Genomic DNA, 26,405 nt, shown 5'->3' with positions numbered 1-26,405 from the left:
AGTAAAAGTATCTATAGAGATACATTGATCTTTCAAAGTAGTTCCGTAATAATGTTTATAATGAGCATAACATCTTGTATAATGTATTTTAAATAGGGTTATGCCGTTGTTGCCCATTAGGAATTATGCAGGAAACACTTTGCTCTGGATACTTAGTAACACAGCCCTGTTAGTTTCATAACACAATTAAAATAAGGACCCAGCTACCTCTCTTGGGGAAACAGAGTTTGTATAATACACAAAGCAGAGATGACACCAGTGTACAGTAATCTCTTTACGCGTGTAATAGATTGTATTCCGTCATGTCACGTCACCTTCCCCCGGGTAACACAATGTCTTCCACTTGTCCTTACTTTGTTATGATGGAAAACTTGACAAGTAAAAATTCATTAGTTTCTAGAGCACATATCGGCCAGAGCCTGGTTCCTGCAGCCCTGCGCTGACCTCAGCGGAACAGTTACACATGTAGCGCTGGCAATCACAAAGTTTGGCCTGAAAACACTCAAGTTTTTATATACTTATTCTGCGCTTTTTATGACGATGGCGTTCTAACAGTCTTATAAAGCCGTCCAGCATCTAGGATTGAGATTCAGGGACCTGGTAGCAGTTTCTGTTGAAGCTGGAGAGAGTCGCTGGTGCCTGTGTCTGACCATGTGTTTAGTACATTTAGAGAAATGATTGCATGTTACTAAGTACACTTACTGATCCAACATTAACTTATGAAATGCATTTTACGGCTAAGTTGGCCGAAAGCTGGAGTCACCAGTACCGTAGGTGATGATATTTTACTGTATTTCTCCTATTTTATGTTTAAGTCATGGGGTGTGATTTATCAAAGCTCGGAGAGAGAGAAATTACCAGCCAATCAGCTTCTCTCTTGTTACAGGGTGTGTTTGAAAAATGACCAGAGCTGATTGGTTGGTACTTTATCTCCAGGGGCGTTTTAAGAGAGGAGCAGGCCTCCTCCTCTCCATGGCGCCGTAGGCTCCGGCAATGTGTCAGAGTCTACTGCACATGCATTACAAACAGGGAAAGGGTTGGGGAATCTACTGCACTAGTGCTGAATTGTACATTTCTCTATCGTCCTAAGTGGATGCTGGGGTTCCTGAAAGGACCATGGGGAATAGCAGCTCCGCAGGAGACAGGGCACAAAAGTAAAGCTTTTACAGGTCAGGTGGTGTGTACTGGCTCCTCCCCCTATGACCCTCCTCCAGACTCCAGTTAGATTTTTGTGCCCGGCCGAGAAGGGTGCAATTCTAGGTGGCTCTCATAAAGAGCTGCTTAGAGAGTTTAGCTTAGGTTTTTTATTTTACAGTGATTCCTGCTGGCAACAGGATCACTGCAACGAGGGACAGAGGGGAGAAGAAGTGAACTCACCTGCGTGCAGGATGGATTGGCTTCTTGGCTACTGGACATGAAGCTCCAGAGGGACGATCACAGGTACAGCCTGGATGGTCACCGGAGCCACGCCGCCGGCCCCCTCACAGATGCTGAAGCAAGAAGAGGTCCAGAATCGGCGGCTGAAGACTCCTGCAGTCTTCTTAAGGTAGCGCACTGCAGCTGTGCGCCATTTTCCTCTCAGCACACTTCACACGGCAGTCACTGAGGGTGCAGGGCGCTGGGAGGGGGGCGCCCTGGGAGGCAAATGAAAACCTTTAAAAAGGCTAAAAATACCTCACATATAGCCCCAGAGGCTATATGGAGATATTTACCCCTGCCTAAATGTACTAAATAGCGGGAGACGAGCCCGTCGAAAAAGGGGCGGGGCCTATCTCCTCAGCACACGGCGCCATTTTCTGTCACAGCTCCGCTGGTCAGGAAGGCTCCCAGGTCTCTCCCCTGCACTGCACTACAGAAACAGGGTATAACAGAGAGGGGGGGCAAAATAAATGGCAATATATTAATATAAAAGCAGCTATAAGGGAGCACTTAATCATAAGGCTATCCCTGTCATATATAGCGCTTTTTGGTGTGTGCTGGCAGACTCTCCCTCTGTCTCCCCAAAGGGCTAGTGGGTCCTGTCTTCGTATAGAGCATTCCCTGTGTGTCTGCTGTGTGTCGGTACGTGTGTGTCGACATGTATGAGGACGTTATTGGTGTGGAGGCGGAGCAATTGCCAAATATGAGGATGTCACTTCCTAGGGGGTCGACACCAGAATGGATGCCTTTATTTGTGGAATTACGGGATAGCGTCAACTCGCTTAAGCAGTCGTTTGCCGACATGAGGCGGCCGGACACTCAATTAGTGCCTGTCCAGGCGCCTCAAACACCGTCAGGGGCTGTAAAACGCCCCTTGCCTCAGTCGGTCGACACAGACCCAGACACAGGCACTGATTCCGGTGGTGAAGGTGACGAATCAACCGTATTTTCCAGTAGGGCCACACGTTATATGATTTTGGCAATAAAGGAGATGTTACATTTAGCTGATACTACAGGTACCACTAAACAGGGTATTATGTGGGGTGTGAAAAAACTACCAGTAGTTTTTACCGAATCAGAAGAATTAAATGACGTGTGTGATGAAGCGTGGGGTGCCCCGATAAAAAAACTGCTAATTTCAAAGAAGTTATTGGCTTTATACCCTTTCCCGCCAGAGGTTAGGGAGCGCTGGGAAACACCTCCTAGGGTGGACAAAGCGCTAACACGCTTATCAAAACAAGTGGCGTTACCCTCTCCTGAGACGGCCGCACTTAAAGATCCATCAGATAGGAGGATGGAAAATATCCAAAAAGGTATATACACACATGCAGGTGTTATACTACGACCAGCTATTGCGACTGCCTGGATGTGCAGTGCTGGGGTAGTTTGGTCAGAGTCCCTGATCGAAAATATTGATACCCTGGACGGGGACAATATTTTACTGTCGTTAGAACAAATAAAGGATGCATTTCTTTATATGCGTGATGCACAGAGAGATATCTGCACACTGGCATCACGGGTAAGTGCTATGTCCATTTCGGCCAGAAGAGCTTTATGGACACGACAGTGGACAGGCGATGCGTAGAGGAGTTATTTGGGGTCGGTCTATTGGATTTGGTGGCCACGGCTACGGCCGGGAAATCCACCTTTCTACCTCAAGTCACTCCCCAACAGAAAAAGGCACCGACCTTTCAACCGCAGCCCTTTCGTTCCTTTAAAAATAAGAGAGCAAAGGGCTATTCATATCTGCCACGAGGCAGAGGACGAGGGAAGAGACAGCAACAGGCAGCTCCTTCCCAGGAACAGAAGCCCTCCCCGGCTTCTACAAAAGCCTCAGCATGACGCTGGGGCTTCGCAAGCGGACTTGGGGGCGGTAGGCGGTCGTCTCAAGAATTACAGCGCGCAGTGGGCTCACTCGCAGGTAAATCCCTGGATCCTGCAGATAATATCTCAGGGGTACAGGTTGAAATTAGAGACAGAGCCACCTCGCCGTTTCCTGAAGTCTGCTTTACCAACGTCCCCCTCAGAAAGGGAGACGGTTTTGGAAGCCATTCACAAGCTGTATTCTCAGCAGGTGATAGTCAAGGTACCTCTTCTACAACAAGGGAAGGGGTATTATTCCACTCTTTTTGTGGTACCGAAGCCGGATGGCTCGGTAAGGCCTATTCTAAATCTGAAGTCCTTGAACCTGTACATAAAGAAGTTCAAGTTCAAGATGGAGTCACTCAGAGCAGTGATAGCGAACCTGGAAGAAGGGGACTTTATGGTATCCTTGGACATCAAGGATGCGTATCTCCACGTTCCAATTACCCCTCACACCAGGGGTACTTCAGGTTCGTTGTACAAAACTGTCACTATCAGTTTCGGACGCTGCCGTTTGGTTTGTCCACGGCACCTCGGGTCTTTACAAAGGTAATGGCCGAGATAATATTTCTTCTTCGAAGAAAAGGCGTATTAATTATCCCATACTTGGACGATCTCCTAATAAGGGCAAGGTCCAGAGAACAGAAGTTTTCCACATGCTATTAAACCGTTGGGTAAAACCAATGGTGGACATGATGGCGTCTCGCCTCAACAAAACACTGGACAGGTATTGCGCCAGGTCAAGAGATCCGCAGGCAATAGCTGTGGACGCGCTGGTAACACCTGGGGTGTACCAGTCGGTATATGTGTTTCCTCCTCTGCCTCTCATACCAAAGGTATTGAGGATTATACGGCAAAGAGGAGTAAGACTAGTGGCTCCGGATTGGCCAAGAAGGACTTGGTACCCGGAACTTCAAGAGATGGTCACGGACGATCCGTGGCCTCTACTTCTGAGAAGGGACCTGCTTCAGCAGGGTCCTTGTCTTTTTCAAGACTTACCGCGGCTGCGTTTGACGGCATGGCGTTTGAATGCCAGATCCTAAAAGGAAAAGGCATTCCAGAAGAAGTCATTCCTACCTTGATAAAGGCAAGGAAGGAAGTCACCGCGAAGCATTATCGCCGTATTTGGCGAAAATATGTTGCGTGGTGCGAGCAGCGGAGTGCTCCGATGGAGGAATTTCAACTGGGTCGTTTTCCTACATTTCCTACAATCAGGATTGTCTATGGGTCTCAAATTGGGATCTATTAAGGTTCAAATTTCGGCCCTATCAATATTCTTCCAAAAAGAATTGGCCTCAGTCCCTGAGGTCCAGATTTTTATCAAAGGAGTACTGCATATACAGCCTCCTGTGGTGCCTAAGGTGGCACCGTGGGATCTAAATGTAGTTTTAGATTTCCTCAAATCCAATTGGTTTGAACCACTAAAGAATGTGGATTTGAAATATCTCACATGGAAAGTGACTATGTTACTGGCCCTGGCTTCGGCCGGGAGAGTATCTGAACTGGCGGCTTTGTTTTATAAAAGCCCTTATTTAATTTTCCATTCGACATAGGGCAGAGCTGCGGACGCGTCCGCATTTTCTCCCTAAGGTGGTATCAGCGTTTCACCTGAACCAGCCTATTGTAGTGCCTGCGGCTACAGACGACTTGAAGGACTCCAAGTTGTTGGACGTTGTCAGAGCCTTAAAAATATACATTTAAAGGACGGCTGGAGTCAGAAAATCTGACTCGCTGTTTATACTGTATGCACCCAACAAGTTGGGTGCACCTGCTTCTAAGCAGTCGATTGCTCGTTGGATTTGTAACAAAATTCAACTTGTACATTCTGTGGCAGGCCTGCCACAGCCTAAATCTGTTAAGGCCCATTCCGCAAGGAAGGTGGGCTCATCTTGGGCGGCTGCCCGAGGGGTCTCGGCATTACAACTCTGCCGAGCAGCTACGTGGTCAGGGGAGAACACGTTTGTAAATTTTTACAAATTTGATACCCTGGCAAAGGAGGACCTGGAGTTCTCTCATTCGGTGCTGCAGAGTCATCCGCACTCTCCCGCCCGTTTGGGAGCTTTGGTATAATCCCCATGGTCCTTTCAGGAACCCCAGCATCCACTTAGGACGATAGAGAAAATAAGAATTTACTTACCGATAATTCTATTTCTCGGAGTCCGTAGTGGATGCTGGGCGCCCATCCCAAGTGCGGATTATCTGCAATACTTGTACATAGTTATTGTTAACTAATTCGGGTTATTGTTTAGGAAGCCATCTTTCAGAGGCTCCTCTGTTATCATACTGTTAACTGGGTTTAGATCACAAGTTGTACGGTGTGATTGGTGTGGCTGGTATGAGTCTTACCCGGGATTCAAAATCCTCCCTTATTGTGTACGCTCGTCCGGGCACAGTACCTAACTGGAGTCTGGAGGAGGGTCATAGGGGGAGGAGCCAGTACACACCACCTGACCTGTAAAAGCTTTACTTTTGTGCCCTGTCTCCTGCGGAGCCGCTATTCCCCATGGTCCTTTCAGGAACCCCAGCATCCACTACGGACTCCGAGAAATAGAATTATCGGTAAGTAAATTCTTATTTTTATTATAAGCAAAATACCCCATAGTATGTTGTACCGCCTTGTATCAGGTCAAATTTGGGGGTGCTGCCACACCATATATTGTTGCCAATATATAAGACTAGTTTTGAAAAGAAGGAAAAGGATTGGACTGGGTGGCGCACTAGGACTAAATAATGACACGATTAAAATGTAACTTTTATTTCTATATTGTTAAAAGAACCAGTAAGTTATTGGCTCTTTTAACAATATGGAAATAAAAGTTACATTTTAAATTGTGTCATTATTTAGTCCTAGTGCACCACGCAAAGTCCAATCCTTTTCCTTCTTTTCAAATCTACTGCACATGCACAAGTCTCCAGAAACATGGCCCCCACCATGGTCCCGGGACTAATTTCCAACTACGCATGCGCTTCGGCTGTTTTGGGACTGATTTTTTTCCGCGGCTTCAGCGCCCATCGCGGGACTCCGGAAAGGTGAGTATTAACAAAGCATGGGTGTGGTGTGGGCCCCCCTGGACCCAGAGGCCAGTGTGCACTGCACACACTGCACCCATGGTAGAAACGCCTACAGTATATTGATCTCTCTCCAAGCCTTGATAAATCTCCCCGATGGACATTTACCTGTCCATCACTGATGGCTTTTATGCACCACTTCACTTTGCCAACAATGTCCTTTTCCTCTGTCTCTCCACGTTTCCAGTGTGCGACTTAAAGTGCCTGAATAAGTAAATTGCTATGGATGTTTCCACCAGCTTTGCTTAAAGGGCTGGGCCTTGTCCAACCGGTCAATTTTCCATCTCCATTATCATTCTCTCTGACATTTGTCCTACGGATCTCGGGAGTCTGGACATCATTCTGCAAATCTCTGATATAAAATATATTCAATGAAGCTGATTATGCTGAATAATGGAAAATGACAGTTGCAGACTGATGGGAATTGTTGTAGAGCCTGAGTAATGCCAATGGATCACCCATTGTGGTGTGACTATGCAGGGCAAGCGTGTTATCTTGTACAAAAACATTTTGCTTGGTACAGTATGTGTAGATTCTGGTGGGATGTGTGGAATCCCACCGCCCCCCTGACTTTCTTACTTTCAGCTGTCCACCACAATTGCACTAGTTCTTGCAAGTGCCGCCTGGTATCAACCACCTTCTCAATCCCACAAACACGTTTCTAAAAGCAGATACACTATTAGGCTCTAAGAAGTTACCCATGGCAACCAATCAGTATTGACGTAACATTTATAATTTGCATATTACAAAAGTATACAGAGCAGCTGATTGGTTGCCATGGACAACTTCTCCACTGGCTCACTTCTCCCTTTTTATCACTGCTTAATACATGTCCCCCTGAAGCACTTATCATAGAAGCTTCAACACTTGTTGGCAGAGGCCATACAGAAGTGCATGTAATGCTAATCTATATAATAATGGATTCAATACGATATCCCAATGGACGGGATGCCGGCGGTCAGAATACCGACCGCACCCCAGGAAGTACCCTGAGCCTACCCAAAACCCTACCTTGTGGGTGCCTAATACTAACCCTCCCCAGTGGTGCCTAACCCTCCCTTCCCCGCTGCCTAAACCTAACCCTGCCCACTTGGTGCCTAACCATAACCTTCCCGTCTCTGCACCCTAACCCCCCTTCTAATGCCTAAACCTAACCTCCCCCTCCCTTCCGGCAGGACGCGAACACTTCCCGATATAACAACGATCGGGATTCCGGTATTTTGATGCCGGGATCCTCACCTCTGTCTGGATTTTGACGCCGGTCTTATGCCGTCGTTCAGGATTTCAGCGTTGGTATTTCGACCGCCCAGATCCCGTTTGTCAGTATTTTAACTGCATCCCATAATAATCACTAAGGTCTGTCCCATGACTGATGTGTGCAGTGGAAGCCAGGACTAGCGCCTCAGCAGCCAGCGGCTCACATTACAGCGACAAGACAGACCTTTGAGGACTCCGGGTATGGGATAAGTATTAAGTGGGGGAGGTGGCAGGTGATGGAGTAGAACAGGAGGCTGACCGAGGTGACCCGGCATATGCCCAGGGCCCTTTAGTAGTAACACGTATATTCCTGAAAGACAAAACACATGGTACAATCTACATTCAAACTGAAGAGGCGACAGTACCAGGTTTTTGCCGGGGCTTGGCCAAACTACCCAGGACTCACGCATGTCTGAAAGGCACCAAACCAGGAACACGCTTCTGCGTCGGCACTCCTGCTATTGTCCAGGGTTTTACCTGGGAGTCTAAGTCTGCGACCTGGGATTTTACTCCCATGTTGCACCTAGAAGTGTGGGACTGCCTGTAGAGGGGCGGGTATCCTGTTGCTGTCTGTATTGCAGGGTGTAAAAGCAGCTGGCTGCAGAAGATGTATGTGATTGCTTGAGTGGGTATGAGTGTGACGTGTGTATGACATGTATGTTTATGTATATGAGAGCAGCTTGGAAGCCCTGGCTTGTAGAATGCCATGGCAGAACCGGCTCATATCTGAAAGGGGACGACCCGTGAATTTCCCCGGTCTCAGATGTAGCCTGAAAGGGGGGCAGCCAGCAAAACCTGGGAATTTTCTGAGGTGAAAAGTCCAGTAGGGGCCAGGGTACACCAGCGGTGTATATATGCCTGTTAGAAGGTGTATCTTTTGCAGCTAGCACAGGGCAGGTGGAAGTACACGCTGATGACGATGACTAGTAGTAAACCGGGTGGCTATGCTTTTCTTGCAGAGACAGATATACTGTATCTCAACATGCATACAGCTCTGTGCAAGTACAGAAATACATTTTCTCTTACGTCCTAGAGGATGCTGGGGACTCCGTAAGGACCATGGGGATAGACGGGCTCCGCAGGAGACATGGGCACTTTAAGAAAGACTTTAGGTATGGGTGTGCACTGGCTCCTCCCTCTATGCCGCTCCTCCAGACCTCAGTTTACTACTGTGCCCAGAGGAGACTGGGTGCATTACAGGGAGCTCTCTTGAGTTTCCTGAAAGAAAGTATTTTGTTAGGTTTTTTATTTTCAGGAAGCCTGCTGGCAACAGACTCCCTGCATCGTGGCACTGAGGAGAGAGAAGCAGACCTACTTCTATGAGTTTCAAGGCTCTGCTTCTTAGGCTACTGGACACCATTAGCTCCAGAGGGATCGGTATGCAGGTCTCACCCTCGCCGTCCGTCCCAGAGCCGCGCCGCCGTCCTCCTCGCAGAGCCGGAAGATAGAAGCCGGGTGAGTATGAGAAGTAAGAAGACTTCAGATCTTCACTGAGGTAACGCACAGCAGTAAAGCTGTGCGCCATTGCTCCCACACAGCACACACAGGCAGACACTGTAAGGGTGCAGGGCGCAGGGGGGGCGCCCTGGGCAGCAATAAACCTCGTTTTCTGGAAAAAGTGTATATATACAGCTGGGCACTGTATATATAAAGAGCCCCAGCCAGGTTTTTTACATATTTGACCTGGACAGAAGCCCACCGCTGAGGGGGCAGGGCTTCTTCCTCAGCACTCACCAGTGCCATTTTCTCCACAGTACAGCACTGAGAGGAAGCTCCCCGGACTCTCCCCTGCTTATCCACGGTGAAAGAGGGTTTTAAAGAAGGGGGGGGGCACATATTTGGCGCAATATACAGATTACAGCACTATCTAGGTAAACATATTGTGTTTTTTCCTGGGTCATATAGCGCTGGGTATGTGCTGGCATAATCTCGCTCTGTCTCCCCAAGGGGCTTGTGGGGGAACTGTCTTCAGATAAGAGGATTTCCTGAGTGTGTGGTGTGTCGGTACGCGTGTGTCGACATGTCTGAGGTAGAAGGCTTTCCGGGGGAGGGGGAGGAGAAAATTAATGTGGTGTCTCCGTCGACAACGCCGACACCTGACTGGATGGATATGTGGAATGTTTTAAGTGCTAATGTAAATTTATTGCACAAAAGATTAGACAAAGCGGAAGCTAGGGAACAGCCAGGGAATCAACCCATGTCTGTCTCTGTCACAGGGACCTTCGGGGTCTCAAAAGCGCCCACTATCCCAAATAGTAGACACAGATACCGACACGGATTCTGACTCCAGTGTCGACTACGATGATGCAAAGTTACAGCCAAAATTGGCTACATGTATTCGATATATGATGATTGCAATAAAAGATGTTTTGCATATCACAGAGGAACCCCCTGTCCCTGACACGAGGGTACACATGTATAAGGAAAAGAAACCTGAAGTAATCTTTCCTCCCTCACATGAGCTGAACGAGTTATGTGAAAAAGCTTGGGAATCTCCAGACAAAAAACTGCAGATTCCCAAAAGGATTCTTATGGCGTATCCTTTCCCGCCAAAGGACAGGATACGGTGGGAATCCTCCCCTAGGGTGGACAAAGCGTTGACACGCTTATCCAAGAAGGTAGCGCTGCCATCCCAGGATACGGCTACCCTCAGGGATCCTGCTGATCGCAAGCAGGAGGTTACCTTGAAGTCCATTTACACGCATTCGGCATCACTGCACTCGAGTCCTGGGAAAAATGGTGGCATCTTACGAGGCCATTCCGTTCGGTAGGTTCCATGCGAGGACCTTCCAATGGGACCTACTGGACAAGTGGTCCGGGTCACATCTACAGATTCATCGGTTGATCACACTGTCCCCCAGGGCCAGGGTATCTCTCCTGTGGTGGCTGCAGAGTGCTCACCTTCTAGAGGGCCGCAGGTTCGGCATTCAGGACTGGGTTCTGGTGACCACGGACGCGAGCCTCCGAGGTGGGGGAGCAGTCACACAAGGAAGAAACTTCCAGGGTCTTTGGTCAAGTCAAGAAACTTGTCTTCACATCAACGTCCTGGAGCTGAGGGCCATATACAACGCCCTTCGTCAAGCGGAGACCTTGCTTCGCGACTTACCAGTTCTGATCCAGTCAGACAACATCACTGCAGTGGCTCATGTAAACCGCCAGGGCGGCACAAGGAGCAGAGTGGCAATGGCGGAAGCCACCAGGATTCTTCGCTGGTCGGAAATTCATGTAAGTGCACTGTCAGCAGTGTTTTTTTTCCGGGAGTGGACAACTGGGAAGCAGACTTCCTCAGCAGGCACGATCTGCATCCAGGAGAGTGGGGACATCATCAGGAAGTCTTCGCACAGATTGTAAGTCAGTGGGGACTGCCCCAGATAGACATGATGGCGTCCCGCCTCAACAAAAAGCTGCAGAGGTATTGCGCCAGGTCAAGAGACCCTCAGGCGGTAGCTGTGGACGCCCTAGTGACACCGTGGGTGTTCCAGTCGGTCTATGTGTTTCCTCCTCTTCCTCTCATCCCAAAGGTGTTGAGAATAATAAGAAAAAGAGGAGTACAGACAATTCTCATTGTTCCAGATTGGCCACGAAGGGCCTGGTATCCGGATCTGCAGGAGATGCTCACAGAAGATCCGTGGCCTCTTCCTCTAAGACAGGACCTGTTGCAACAGGGGCCCTGTCTGTTCCAAGACTTACCGCAGCTGCGTTTGACGGCATGGCGGTTGAACGCCGGATCCTCGCGGAAAAGGGCATTCCGGATGAGGTCATTCCTACTCTGATCAAGGCTAGGAAGGACGTGACAGCTAAACATTATCACCGTATATGGCGAAAGTATGTTTCTTGGTGTGAGGCCAGGAATGCTCCTATGGAAGAATTCCATCTGGGCCGTTTCCTTCACTTCCTACAGACTGGAGTGAATTTGGGCCTAAAATTAGGCTCCATTAAGGTTCAGATTTCGGCCTTATCCATTTTCTTTCAAAAAGAACTGGCTTCTCTCCCAGAAGTACAGACTTTTGTGAAGGGAGTGCTGCATATTCAGCCTCCTTTTGTACCTCCGGTGGCGCCTTGGGACCTTAACGTAGGGGTGGGCAAAATACGGCCCGCGGGCCGGATGCGGCCCGCAAACCGATCCTGCCCGGCCCACTGCCTCCCACCAGCGAGTAATGACAAGCGGCCCGACCGGCTTAGCTGCTTGTCATTGCTCTGCACTGCAGTACCTCCTAGCTGCCGGCAGCGCCTCTCTCCCCTGCTGTGTTGTAGCAGCCTCCTCCTACTCCCGTCCACAGTCACAACGGCTGTGTTCAGCCGAAAAGGGGGCATAGCTATGTGCCGATGGGGGGCGAGGCTACACGGGACCTCAGGGGGCGGAGCTACACGAGACAAGAGGCAAACTGCTACAGATCCAACCTTCCTGCCACTGCCAGCCAGATCAGTAAGTAAATGGGAAAAGTGAAAGAAAGTGTGTGTATGTATGTGTGTGTGTTTGTGTGAGAGAGTGTGTGTGTGATAGTGTGTGTATATTTGTGTGTGCGGGCAGTGGCGTCAGACTTTTTTTAGGTTGCGGGGAGAGAACTTTAGCTCTCGCTGTACCATCCCCTCCTGTGTTCTGTCACCATGTCACCCATGTGTTCTGTCACGTGTCACCTCCCCATGTTCTGTCACCGTGTCATCCCCGTGTTCTGTCAGTGTCCCCCCCCCCCCCCCCGTGTTCTGTCACTGTGTCACACCCCCGTGTTCTGTCACTATCACCCCCCCCCCCCGAATTCTGTCACTGTGTCACCCCCCTGTGTTCTGTCACTGTGTCACCCCCCCGTGTGCTGTCACTGTGTCACCCCCCCGTGTTCTGTCACTGTGTCACCCCACCGTGTTCTGTCACTGTGTCACCCCACCGTGTTCTGTCACTGTGTCACCCCCCGTGTTCTGTCACTGTGTCACCCCCACCCCCCCGTGTTCTGTCACTGTGTCACCCCCCCGTGTTCTGTCACTGTGTCACCCCCACGTGTTCTATCACTGTGTCACACCTTTCCCCAGGGGCTATAAGACACTGGATAATTTGCTTGCTGCGCAATAATTATCCTAAATAAAATGTTAATGTGTAAAAGGGGGCTCTACCATCTGTAATGTGTAAAAGGGGGCTCTACCATCTGTAATGTGTAAAAGGGGGCTCTACCATCTGTAATGTGTAAAAGGGGGCTCTAACTGCCGTAATGTGTGTAAAAGGGACTCTACCTGGTGTAATGTGTGTAAAAGGGGCTCTACCTGGTGTAATGTGTGTAAGTGGCGCAATTTGAATAATGGAGACTATTGTGCAGCCTTATATGAATCTGTATTATTTTTTGCCCACACCCCTTCCACATGAAGGCACGTCCCTATATTTTTGGCAAGTGGGGGGAGCTGCTATTTTGTGTGTGGCCCTCGGATACTGACAGGAAATGTGAAGTGGCCCCTCAGCTGAAATAATTGCCCACCCCTGCCTTAACGTGGTGTTGAGTTTCCTTAAGTCGCACTTGTTTGAACCACTTAAAACAGTGGAGTTAAAATATCTCACTTGGAAAGTGGTCATGTTGTTAGCCTTGGCTTCGGCTAGGCGATTGTCGGAATTGGCGGCTTTGTCTCATAAAAGCCCCTATCTAGTTATCCATATGGATAGAGCGGAATTGCCGACCCGTCCTCAATTTTTGCCTAAGGTGGTGTCATCTTTTCATATGAACCAACCTATTGTGGTGCCTGTGGCTACGCGAGACTTGGAGGATTCCGAGTCCCTTGATGTGGTCAGGGCTTTGAAAATTTACATGGCCAGAACGGCTAGAGTCAGAAAAACAGAAGCACTGTTTGTCCTGTATGCAGCCAACAAGGTTGGCGCTCCTGATTCAAAGCAGACTATTGCTCGCTGGATCTGTAACACGATTCAGCAGGCACATGCGACGGCTGGATTGCCGTTACCAGAATCGGTCAAGGCCCATTCCACTAGGAAGGTGGGCTCGTCTTGGGCGGTTGCCCGAGGGGTCTCGGCACTACAGCTGTGCTGAGCTGCTACTTGGTCGGGTTCAAACACCTTTGCAAAGTTCTATAAGTTTGATACCCTGGCTGAGGAGGACCTCCTGTTTGCTCAATCGGTGCTGCAGAGTCATCCGCACTCTCCCGCCCGTTTGGGAGCTTTGGTATAATCCCCATGGTCCTTACGGAGTCCCCAGCATCCTCTAGGACGTAAGAGAAAATAAGATTTTAAACCTACCGGTAAATCTTTTTCTCGTAGTCCGTAGAGGATGCTGGGCGCCCGTCCCAAGTGCGGACTACTTCTGCAAGACTTGTATATAGTTTTGCTTACATAAGGGTTATGTTATAGTTTTCATCGGTCTCCGACTGATGCTATGTTGTTTTTTCATACTGTTAACTGGTTAGTTTATCACAAGTTATACGGTGTGAATGGTGTGGGCTGGTATGAATCTTGCCCTTGGTTTAACAAAAATCCTTTCCTCGTACTGTCCGTCTCCTCTGGGCACAGTTTCTCTAACTGAGGTCTGGAGGAGGGGCAAAGAGGGAGGAGCCAGTGCACACCCATACCTAAAGTCTTCCTTAAAGTGCCCATGTCTCCTGCGGAGCCCGTCTATCCCCATGGTCCTTACGGAGTCCCCAGCATCCTCTACGGACTACGAGAAAAAGATTTACCGGTAGGTTTAAAATCGTATTATTCCAAACACATTCTTATTTTGGGTAATTTACACCCATTTTACTTACAGCTCTGTATCAGCCCCACTATATTTACAAAGCTAGACACTGTATACAGAGGGAGCATGGTTCTTTGGGGCAAGTGTCACAATCTAGCACCGCCCCAAACTGCCAAGAACATGTCTTATTGGTCTATTCCAACCCCGCCCACACAGCTTTATTACTGCGGCAGTGGTTCCTTTCACTTAGCAACTGGTGCACAGTATTGACATAAGGTTGTAGTCTGCATCTGCCTCATGCTGGTACTGCAACATGACCACTGAGTAATTATATATAATGTTCTCTATCTTACTACCTGCACATATTCAATGTATTGATCAGAATGCTGTGTTTGTGTTCCAGTTCCTCTGGCAGCGTACAAGTGGCTGGTCTGTTACCTTCTCAATGACAGCTATCACAAGCTCCAGCACGAGAGGCAGAAAACCAGTAATGATTTCCATGCAAGGAACAATAGCCAGGTACAGTGTGTATTGCAGATAATCTAATGTACATGGTGATAGGCTGCCATTGGGCGCAATTCCCAGGACAATCCCTCATCTTACACAGCTGTTACTGTCACCATCAGTCTATTACATGTCCTATTATTCTCTATGGGGGACATTTACTAAGCAGTGATAAGAGTGGAGAAGTGAGCCAGTGGAGAAGTCGCCCATGTCAACCAATCAGCATTGATGTAAAACATTTATAATTTGCATACTATAAAAGTATACAGAGCAGCTGATTGGTGACCATGGGCAACTTCTCCACTTTTATCACTGCTTAGTAAATGCCCCCCATGATACTCAACTCTCACTATCCGTTATCTTGCTGTATTACTATTCTCTAGATCAGCAGTTCTCAAGCTCGGTCCTCAGTACCCCCAACAGTGCACTTTCTTTAAAAAAAAAAAAAAGGACCGGTTGTGCCCCTCCCCCCCCCCCCCAAAAAAAAAACATAAAAACAAATGAATACTTACAGTGCTTCTTTAAATGATGTGAAATAAAAAGAGAAAATGTAACGTGATATATGTCTTCCTTTAGGTGTATTACTGCCGCTCCCTGTCCATAGCGTTTATTGAACATACAGTACTGCAGAGATACTATGATTATACACATGACCCGAGCACACCCGCCTCTCTGCAGCCCGTCCTGAAGAAATTGTGCTCGTTGTATGGTCTGTGGTCGCTGAGCAAGCATATAGCTGTTCTCTACCAAGGTGAGAGCGACCAGAGTCCTTATAATGCATTATTTCTCTAACGTCCTAGTGGTTGCTGAGGACTCCAAAAGGACCATGGGGAATAGCGGCTCCGCAGGAGACTGGGCACAAAGTAAAAGCTTTAGGACTAGCTGGTGTGCACTGGCTCCTCCCCCTATGACCCTCCTCCAAGCCTCAGTTAAGATTTTGTGCCCGAACGAGAAGGGTGCAATCTAGGTAGCTCTCCTGAGCTGCTTAGAGTAAAAGTTTAAATAGGTTTTTTATTTTCAGTGAGACCTGCTGGCAACAGGCTCACTGCACCGAGGGACTAAGGGGAGAAGAAGCGAACTCACCTGCGTGCAGAGTGGATTGGGCTTCTTAGGCTACTGGACATTAGCTCCAGAGGGACGATCACAGGCCCAGCCATGGATGGGTCCCGGAGCCGCGCCGCCGGCCCCCTTACAGATGCTGAAGCAAGAAGAGGTCCATAAATCGGCGGCAGAAGACTTTCCTGTCTTCATAAGGTAGCGCACAGCACTGCAGCTGTGCGCCATTGCTCTCAGCACACTTCACACTTCGGTCACTGAGGGTGCAGGGCACTGGGGGGGGGCGCCCTGGGAAGCAATAAATTTACCTTATTTGGCAAAAAATACATCACATATAGCTCCTGGGCTATATGGATGTATTTAACCCCTGCCAGTTTTCCAGAAAAAAGCGGGAGAAGAGCCCGCCGTGAAGGGGGCGGGGCCTATCTCCTCCGCACACAGCGCCATTTTTCCCACACAGCTCCGCTGGTAGGAAGGCTCCCAGAATCTCCCCTGCATCCTGCAACTACAGAAACAGGGTAAAAAAGAGAGGGGGGCACTTATTTGGCAAAATAACAGATATAAGCAGCTATAAGGGATAGACACTTATTGTAAGGTTGTCCCTATACATATATAGCGCTCTGGTGTGTGCTGGCAAACTCTCCCTCTGTCTCCCCAAGGGGCTAAGTGGGTCCTGTCCTCTATCAGAGCATTCCCTGTGTGTGTGCTGGGTGTCGGTACGTGTGTGTCGACATGTATGAGGAGGAAAATGATGTGGAGGCGGAGCAATTGCCTATAATGGTGATGTCACCCCCTAGGGAGTCGACACCTGAATGGATGGCCGTAATTAAGGAATTACGTGACAGTGTCGGCACGTTACAGAAAACTGTTGATGACATAAGACAGCCGGCAGCTCAGTTAGTGCCTGTCCAGGCGTCTCAAACACCGTCAGGGGCTATTAAACGCCCGTTACCTCAGTGGGTCGACACGGACCCAGACACTGACTCCAGTGTCGACGGTGAAGAAACAAACGTATTTTCCAGTAGGGCCACACGTTACATGATCACGGCAATGAAGGAGGTTTTGCACATCTCTGATACTGCAAGTACCACAAAAAGGGGTATTATGTGGGGTGTGAAAAAACTACCCGTAGTTTTTCCTGAATCAGATGAATTGAATGAAGTGTGTGATGAAGCGTGGGTTACCCCCGACAAAAAACTGCTAATTTCTAAAAAATTATTGGCACTATATCCCTTCCCACCAGAGGTTAGGGCTCGTTGGGAAACACCCCCTAGGTTGGATAAGGCGCTCACACGCTTATCAAAACAAGTGGCGTTACCGTCTCCAGAAACGGCCGCCCTTAAGGAGCCAGCAGATAGGAGGCTGGAAAATATCCTTAAAAGTATATACACTCATACTGGTGTTATACTGCGACCAGGAATCGCCTCAGCCTGGATGTGCAGTGCTGGGGTGGCTTGGTCGGATTCCCTGACTGAAAATATTGATACCCTGGACAGGGACAATATATTATTGACTATAGAGCATTTAAAGGATGCATTCCTATATATGCGAGATGCACAGAGAGACATTTGCACTCTGGCATCAAGAGTAAGTGCGATGTCCATTTCTGCCAGAAGAGGATTATGGACGCGACAGTGGTCAGGGGATGCGGATTCCAAACGGCATATGGAAGTATTGCCATATAAAGGGGAGGAGTTATTTGGGGGCGGTCTATCGGACCTGGTGGCCACGGCAACGGCTGGGAAATCCACCTTTTTACCCCAAGTCACCTCGCAGCAGAAAAAGATACCGTCTTTTCAGGCTCAGTCCTTTCGTCCCCATAAGGGCAAGCGGGCAAAAGGCCACTCATATCTTCCCCCGGGGCAGAGGAAGGGGAAAAAGACTGCAACAGACAGCTTCTTCCCACGAACAGAAGCCCTCCCCCGCTTCTGCCAAGTCCTCAGCATGACGCTGGGGCCTTACAAGCGGACTCAGGCACGGTGGGGGCCCGTCTCAAGAATTTCAGCGCGCAGTGGGCTCACTCGCAAATGGACCCCTGGATCCTGCAGGTAGTATCTCAGGGGTACAAATTGGAATTTGAGATGTCTCCCCCTCGCGGGTTCCTGAAGTCTGCTTTACCAACGTCTACCCCCGACAGGGAGGCGGTATTGGAAGCCATTCACAAGCTGTATTCCCAGCAAGTGATAATCAAGGTACCCCTCCTACAACAGGGAAAGGGGTATTACTCCACGCTGTTTGTGGTACCGAAGCCGGACGGCTCGGTGAGACCCATTTTAAATCTGAAAGCCTTGAACACTTACATAAAAAGGTTCAAGTTCAAGATGGAGTCACTCAGAGCAGTGATAGCGAACCTGGAAGAAGGGGACTACATGGTGTCTCTGGACATCAAGGATGCTTACCTCCATGTCCCAATTTGCCCTTCTCACCAAGGGTACCTCAGGTTTGTGGTACAGAACTGTCACTATCAGTTTCAGACGCTGCCGTTTGGATTGTCCACGGCACCCCGGGTCTTTACCAAGGTAATGGCCGAAATGATGATTCTTCTTCGAAGAAAAGGCGTCTTAATTATCCCTTACTTGGACGATCTCCTGATAAGGGCACGGTCCAGAGAACAGTTAGAGGTCGGAGTAGCACTATCTCAAATAGTACTACGACAGCACGGATGGATTCTAAATATTCCAAAATCGCAGCTGATTCCGACGACACGTCTGCTGTTCCTAGGGATGATTCTGGACACAGTACAGAAAAAGGTGTTTCTCCCGGAAGAGAAAGCCAGGGAGTTATCCGACCTAGTCAGGAAACTCCTAAGACCAGGCCAGGTGTCAGTGCATCAGTGCACAAGGGTCCTGGGAAAGATGGTGGCTCTTACGAAACGATTCCATTCGGCAGATTCCACGCAAGAACTTTTCAGTTGGATCTGCTAGACAAATGGTCCGGATCACATCTTCAAATGCATCAGCGGATAACCCTGTCTCCAAGGACAAGGGTGTCTCTCCTGTGGTGGTTACAGAGTGCTCATCTCCTAGAGGGCCGCAGATTCGGCATTCAGGATTGGGTCCTGGTGACCACGGATGCCAGCCTGAGAGGCTGGGGAGCAGTCACACAGGGAAAAAATTTCCAGGGCTTGTGGTCAAGCATGGAAACGTCACTTCACATAAATATCCTGGAACTAAGGGCCATTTACAATGCCCTAAGTCAGGCAAGGCCTCTGCTTCAGGGTCAGCCAGTATTGATCCAGTCGGACAACATCACGGCAGTCGCCCACGTAAACAGACAGGGCGGCACAAGAAGCAGGAGGGCAATGACGGAAGTGGCAAGGATTCTTCGCTGGGCGGAAAATCATGTGATAGCACTGTCAGCAGTGTTCATTCCGGGAGTGGACAACTGGGAAGCAGACTTCCTCAGCAGGCACGATCTTCACCCGGGGGAGTGGGGACTTCACCCAGAAGTCTTCCACATGATTGTAAACCGTTGGGAAAAACCAAAGGTGGACATGATGGCGTCTCGCCTCAACAAAAAACTGGACAGATATTGCTCCAGGTCAAGGGACCCTCAGGCAATAGCTGTGGACGCTCTGGTAACACCGTGGGTGTACCGGTCAGTGTATGTGTTCCCTCCTCTTCCTCTCATACCAAAAGTACTGAGAATCATAAGAAGGAGAGGAGTAAAGACTATACTCGTGGCTCCGGATTGGCCAAGAAGGACTTGGTACCCGGAAATTCAAGAGATGCTCACGGAAGACCCGTGGCCTCTACCTCTAAGACAGGACCTGCTCCAGCAGGGACCATGTCTGTTCCAAGACTTACCGCGGCTGCGTTTGACGGCATGGCGGTTGAACGCCGGATCCTGAAGGAAAAAGACATTCCGGATGAAGTCATCCCTACCCTGATCAAAGCCAGGAAGGATGTAACCGTACAACATTATCACCGTATTTGGCGTAAATATGTTGCGTGGTGCGAGGCCAGGAAGGCCCCTACGGAGGAATTTCAACTGGGTCGATTCCTGCATTTCCTGCTAACAGGACTGTCTATGGGCCTCAAATTAGGGTCCATTAAGGTTCAAATTTCGGCCCTGTCGATATTCTTCCAAAAAGAACTAGCTTCTGTTCCTGAAGTTCAGACGTTTGTCAAGGGAGTACTGCATATACAGCCTCCTTTTGTGCCTCCAGTGGCACCTTGGGATCTCAATGTAGTGTTGGGATTCCTAAAATCACATTGGTTTGAACCACTCACCACTGTGGACTTGAAATATCTCACATGGAAAGTGGTAATGCTGTTAGCCCTGGCTTCAGCCAGGCGTGTATCAGAATTGGCGGCTTTATCCTATAAAAGCCCTTACCTAATTTTTCATACGGACAGGGCAGAATTGAGGACTCGTCCTCAATTTCTCCCTAAGGTGGTTTCAGCATTTCACTTAAACCAACCTATTGTGGTGCCTGCGGCTACTAGGGACTTGGAGGATTCCAAGTTGCTGGACGTAGTCAGGGCCCTGAAAATATATGTTTCCAGGACGGCTGGAGTCAGAAAATCTGACTCGCTGTTTATCCTGTATGCACCCAACAAGCTGGGTGCTCCTGCTTCTAAGCAGACGATTGCTCGTTGGATTTGTAGTACAATTCAGCTTGCACATTCTGTGGCAGGCCTGCCACAGCCAAAATCTGTAAAAGCCCATTCCACACGGAAAGTGGGCTCATCTTGGGCGGCTGCCCGAGGGGTCTCGGCTTTACAACTTTGCCGAGCAGCTACTTGGTCAGGGGCAAACACGTTTGCTAAATTCTACAAATTTGATACCCTGGCTGAGGAGGACCTGGAGTTCTCTCATTCGGTGCTGCAGAGTCATCCGCACTCTCCCGCCCGTTTGGGAGCTTTGGTATAATCCCCATGGTCCTTTCGGAGTCCCCAGCATCCACTAGGACGTTAGAGAAAATAAGAATTTACTTACCGATAATTCTATTTCTCATAGTCCGTAGTGGATGCTGGGCGCCCATCCCAAGTGCGGTTTGTCTGCATTACTTGTACATAGTTATTGTTACAAAAATCGGGTTATTGTTGTTGTGAGCCATCTTTTCAGAGGCTCCTTCTGTTATCATGCTGTTAACTGGGTTCAGATCACAAGTTGTACGGTGTGATTGGTGTGGCTGGTATGAGTCTTACCCGGGATTCAAAATCCTTCCTTATTGTGTACGCTCGTCCGGGCACAGTATCCTAACTGAGGCTTGGAGGAGGGTCATAGGGGGAGGAGCCAGTGCACACCAGCTAGTCCTAAAGCTTTTACTTTGTGCCCAGTCTCCTGCGGAGCCGCTATTCCCCATGGTCCTTTCGGAGTCCCCAGCATCCACTACGGACTATGAGAAATAGAATTATCGTTAAGTAAATTCTTATTATTATTAATAAAGAACATCTGAAAAGTATACACCCTATCAAGTAGCTGTAGAACATGCGATGATTATGATGATGATGATGATGGCTACTTTCACTAGCACATGGGTGGAGCACTGCGCTTTTATTTTCCGAATGAGTAAAGGCGCAGGGACTGCGACTGCCTTACACGCAACCGTGTATCGGTCAGTGTGTGCGTCTAAACCTGATGCTGTGTGTGAGATGTAAGAGGCCATTGTTCCTGCATATTCCTGTGCGGTTGCTCATTTATTTCATGGAGATAAAATAATCTCCCGCTGCGATACGCACTTGGCGTCTTACAGTATTGTTACATTGTAGTTCTGTTGCAGGTGGATACTTTGCTGGTGAATTGCCGGGGAAGATGGTGCAGGATGCCATCCTGCAGCTGTGTGCAGAGGTAATAGATGGGTCTGCATCATTTTTAAACAATGAACAATTTACAGATGTAGCATATAATGGGGGCAGATGTATTAACCTGGAGAAGGCATAAGGAAGTGATAAACCAGTGATATGTGCAAGGTGATAAAGGCACCAGCCAATCAGATCCTAACTGTTAATTTACATATTGGAGCTGATTGGCTGGTGCCTTCATCACCTTGCACATATCACTGGTTTATCACTTCCTTATGCCTTCTCCAGGTTAATACATCTGCCCCAATGTTCTACAGTGCTACATGGACCTCATTATGGGGTCAGTGTTTGTGATATACTGTACTGGTGCACGGGCGTATTAACCAGCCCTCCACATCTCACCTTGTGCTGGCAAGCAGGTCCCTCCTCCCCCTTGGTTCCATCCTACCAGTGATATTTGTGAATGTGGCGCATGCGCACAAAAGAGGAAAGGCTCCGGCACATCGCCACAGTCTTGGCTTTCACTGTGCTGCAACATGTCACTGGGAAGATGGCGCCATGGGGGAGGAGGGACCCACTTACCGGCACATGGTAAGTATACTCTGGGTGCAGGGTGTGTATTGTGGGAGACCTCGTGGCAAAGGGGCCTCTGTATACTGCTCATCCTGCACCCATTATAAATACGGTAGTATACTGGTCTATACTACAGATTCATAAAATGTAAAAAAAGCATGTGCTGGTTACGGTGGCATCCTTTTCCATTGTCATTCCTCATCTTGAGTCAGGTAAGGACACCGCATTACACCCTGCCACATTTCATTATGCCGCCATACCTCATACTTATTGTTATGGGTGTGGATCAGTGGGTTGACCAGAAATACTGACAGCATAAAGGTGATACTGAAAGCAAAAAGAGTGAAAGAGATGACCAAGAGAGGAGGTGTGAAGAGAGAAATGCAATAGCCAAAGAACAGAACCGTGAACAGATAGAGGAAGAGGAGGCACCTGAGTAAGAGTCCTGAAGGAGCATTCTGTGAGGTAGGAGGCAAGCAAGAAAGGGATGGTACTGTACCATAAAAGCGAAGTGCGTGAAGACTCGTTGAGGAGAGGGTGGTAGATTGTGTCAAAAGCAGGTACAGTCAAGGAATATGGAGAGCGGGCCCCTTCAACTCAGCCAAGAGTACACAGTTTATCATCTTGGGTAGGATGGAAAGCCTGATTGTAAAGAGAGAGTTAAGTGGAGAAAGTGTGTTAAACATTCATAGAGTATGAGAAGTGTGGAAAGTAAGGAGAGGAGGGTAGGGTAGGGAGAGTAACACTTTCCTACTATTATTTTTTTTAATTCTGTTTTGTTTTATATATATATATATATATATTTAGTTATTTCTGCAGTGGGGTACACTGGTATTCCACAGGGAATAACATCAGGGTGTAGAGTTGGATCATGATCCGAGGCACCAACAGGCTAAAGCTTTGACTGTTCCCAGAATGCACTGCACCGCCTCCTCTATATCCCTGCTGCTCTCCTGGATCGCGTGGCCACATGATAGGGAGGAGGTAAGAGGGTCCCCAAGACAGGATCCGGTCGCGGCCTCCGGAGACGGACTGCGCCGCAGGCGTGGACACTGTGGCCGTGCAGGGACCCCACTATATCCACCAAGGCAAGGAGCACAGGTCGGATTTGCTAAAATCCGTTTAGTACAGGCTCCATAGTACCCGGTTTTTGAAGTCCAGCAGAGGTGATAAGGCTCTGACCTGTAGCCCCTCCCCCAGCCCCAGGCGCCATCTACAGCAGATGTTCCCGCCCTGGGGCTGCATCTCTCCTTCTCCCTCACTCCCTGTCAGTGTTTGGGCGCCATTACACAGAGCTGCGCTGATTCTGGGACTGCTGGGCACTGTCTCTTCTGTAAAGCCACCTGCCTCATCAGCGGTGTGCATTTACAGGACACTTAAGTATTCTATATGTCTCTTCAGGGTCGGTGGACCAGGGAGGTATCTCTCCTTCCGATAAACATTCTGGAGTTGCAGGCAGTGTTCAATGCTCTGAAACTGGCCCTGCCTATGGTACAGAACAGGCCTGTTCAAGTATAGTCGGACAACGCCACCAAGGTGGCGTACATATATCATCAAGGCAGCACTCGAAGCCGCATTGCAATGATGGAAGTGTCAAAGATTCTTCTCTGCACGGAACGCCATCTGCCAGCCATATCGGCAGTGATCATTCCGGGGGTCCTCAACTGGGAAGCGGACTTCCTCAGTCGTCAGGACGTACACGCCAGAGAGTGGAGCCTTCATCCGGAAGACTTTCAGCTCCTAGTGGACAAGTGGGGCCTACCAGATGTAGACCTGATGGCGTCTCGACACAATCACAAGGTTCCGGTCTTCGGAGCAAGGACAAGGGATCCTCAAGCAGCGTTCATGGACGCCCTGGCTATTCTATGGAACTTTCGGCTGCCATACGTGTTCCCTCCAGTGTCACTCCTGCCCAGGGTAATAAGGAAGTTCAAGCAAGAAGGAGGATTACTACTTCTAATTGCTCCAGCGTGGCCAAGATTGCATTGGTTCTCAGACCTGCAGGGTCTCTCGATAGAGCATCCTCTTCTACTTCCGCAAAGCCCAGACGTCCGCGTTCAGCGCCCGACTGGCTTTGACAGCGTGGCTCTTGAAGCTTCAGTTCTGAGGGCCAAGGGATTTTCTGAGTCGGTCATTCAAACTATGTTGAAAGCCCGTAAACCGGCTTCGGCTCGGATTTATTATAGGGTCTAGAATTTTTACTTCACCTGGTGTGCGGCTAAGAATTATCATGCGCACAAGTTCAGTACTGCCAGACTTTTGGCTTTTCTGCAACACGGCCTGGACTTAGGCCTTCGTCTGGCCTTCCTCAAGGTTCATATTTCAGCTTTGTTGATATGGTTTCAGAGAAAAATTGTGACTCTGCCTGACGTTCATACTTTCACTCCGGGCATTTTACGGATTCAACTTCCCTATGTGGCTCCTTGGGATTTGTCGGTTGTTGTGGATGCCCTACAAGAGTCTCCGTTTGAACCTCTTGAGTCTGTGGACCTTAAATGGCTTACACTTAAGGTCTTATTTTTGCTGGCTATTGCCTCTGCTAGAACGGTTTCTGACTTGGGTGCCTTATCCTGTCGGTCACCCTTTCTGATTTTTCACTGTGACTGTGCGGTTTTTAGAACTCGCCCTGGTTATCTGTTTAATGTGGTGTCGTCTTTCCACCTAATCCAAGAGATTGTGGTTCCGGCCTTTATCTCTCCTGGTTTGTCCTCCAAAGAACGGTCTTTGGATGTGGTACGGGCTCTCCGTATATATGTTAAGAGAACCGCCTCTCTTAGGAGATCTGATTCTCTTTTTGTCCTTTTTGGTTTTCACAAACGTGGCTGGCCTGCGAATAAGCAGACCTTGACCAGATGGATTAGAATGGTGATTGCACAAGCTTATGTACAGGCTGGACTTCCAGCTCCTGCTACTATCAAGGCCCATTCTACTCGGTCTGTTGGACCTTCATGGGCGGCCCACCGTGGCGCGTTCCTAGAACAATTGTGCAAGGCGGCTATGTGGTCCTCAGTGAACACGTTCATCAGGTTCAATGCCTTTGATACTTCCGCCCTCCACTGATGCTGCCTTTGGACGCCGGGTTCTTGTGCCCCCTACAGTCTCTCCCCTTCCATGAGGAACTGCTTTAGGACATCACCGATGTTATTCCCTTGCGGAATCACAGTGTACCCCGCTGCAGAAAAGAAGATTTATGGTAAGACTTACCATTGTTAAATCTCTTTCTGCGAGGTACACTGAATTCCACAAAGCGCCCACCCTGACGCACTTAGCTTCTTTGGGTTGGTATGGCATTAGCCGCGGTACCTTCTCCTGTCGTGAGAATGTGGTTGTCTATGGCTACTAACTACTTTCGTCTCTTTTACCTGCTACTGTATTGGACTGGTTAACAAAACTGAGCTCCAGTGCCTGGAGGCGGGGATATAGAGGAGGCGGTGCAGTGCATCGTGGGAACAATCAAAGCTTTAGCCTGTTGGTGCCTCGGATCAAGATCCAACTCTACACCCCGTTGTTATTCCCTGTGGAATCCAGTGTACCTCGCAGAAAGAGATTTAACTATGGTAAGTCTTACCATAAATCTCCTTTTTTTTAAACTCCAAATGGGTATTTTTTGCTAGTTACACATAAAAACACAGCAGTTTTTGCCAGGAAACCTTTGCACATGCAGTAATCAGATTATACTTTCTTATAAGGATATAGCAGACGTTTCCCATATTGAGGCTAATGAGAGACGAGCAGAATTCTCAGAATAATATACTCCCCTGATAGGGTTCTGCAAGTGTGACCACTCAGATTTCACTTTGTATAATTTCTAGCAACCGTTTTCTCCTGCTGTGTTCTGTCTTTGTTACTATGGAAAGTAAGAGCCGTCGCCAACATTTCTGTCCTCTTAAACAGCTGAAAGATGATGCAGTCTCTCTGGTGGACGCCATTGCACCTCCAGACTTCATTTTGAATTCTCCAATTGCCAGAGCCGATGGAGAGGTAAGAATCCTCAGCATACAGTTCCTCTAATGTTGCTTTGTCAGATGTCTGCGGTGAATGTTTTGGCTGGTTTTGTACCGTATGTAGAGGTCCTACATCTTTTTTTTTGTCAGTGCTACAAGCAGAATTATATTACAGACCTGAAAACATGTAACATTTCCGTTCCTTGAAAGTATTTGTTGCTCGCTTTGCAACTGCAGGGTAAAGCAAACAAAAGTGATTCCTCTTGGTTTATGTTTACGTCACCCTCCCGTTACCCCATTGCTATATG

At 48.7% G+C, this 26,405-nt stretch overlaps 2 protein-coding genes across 5 annotated transcripts in view; one reads left to right on the top strand and one right to left on the bottom strand.

Moving 5' to 3' along the window:
* Positions 1-26,405, bottom strand: part of TRMT44 (tRNA methyltransferase 44 homolog) — a 325,304-nt gene that overhangs the window by 244,702 nt on the left and 54,197 nt on the right. The gene's annotated exons all lie outside the window — the stretch shown is intronic.
* ACOX3 (acyl-CoA oxidase 3, pristanoyl) overlaps positions 1-26,405 on the top strand; it is a 199,549-nt gene that overhangs the window by 167,276 nt on the left and 5,868 nt on the right. For all 4 annotated transcript variants that reach the window (XM_063924142.1, XM_063924149.1, XM_063924156.1 and 1 more), the window contains exons 14-17: positions 14,674-14,789; positions 15,351-15,525; positions 21,559-21,626; positions 26,048-26,134. In XM_063924142.1, coding sequence (XP_063780212.1) covers positions 14,674-14,789; positions 15,351-15,525; positions 21,559-21,626; positions 26,048-26,134 — 446 coding nt within the window. The remainder of the gene's footprint in view (positions 1-14,673; positions 14,790-15,350; positions 15,526-21,558; positions 21,627-26,047; positions 26,135-26,405) is intronic.

Source organism: Pseudophryne corroboree, chromosome 1 (assembly GCF_028390025.1).
Source record: "Pseudophryne corroboree isolate aPseCor3 chromosome 1, aPseCor3.hap2, whole genome shotgun sequence".
Classification (NCBI taxonomy): Eukaryota; Metazoa; Chordata; class Amphibia; order Anura; family Myobatrachidae; genus Pseudophryne; species Pseudophryne corroboree.
This window is presented reverse-complemented; position numbering and strand designations above follow the sequence as displayed.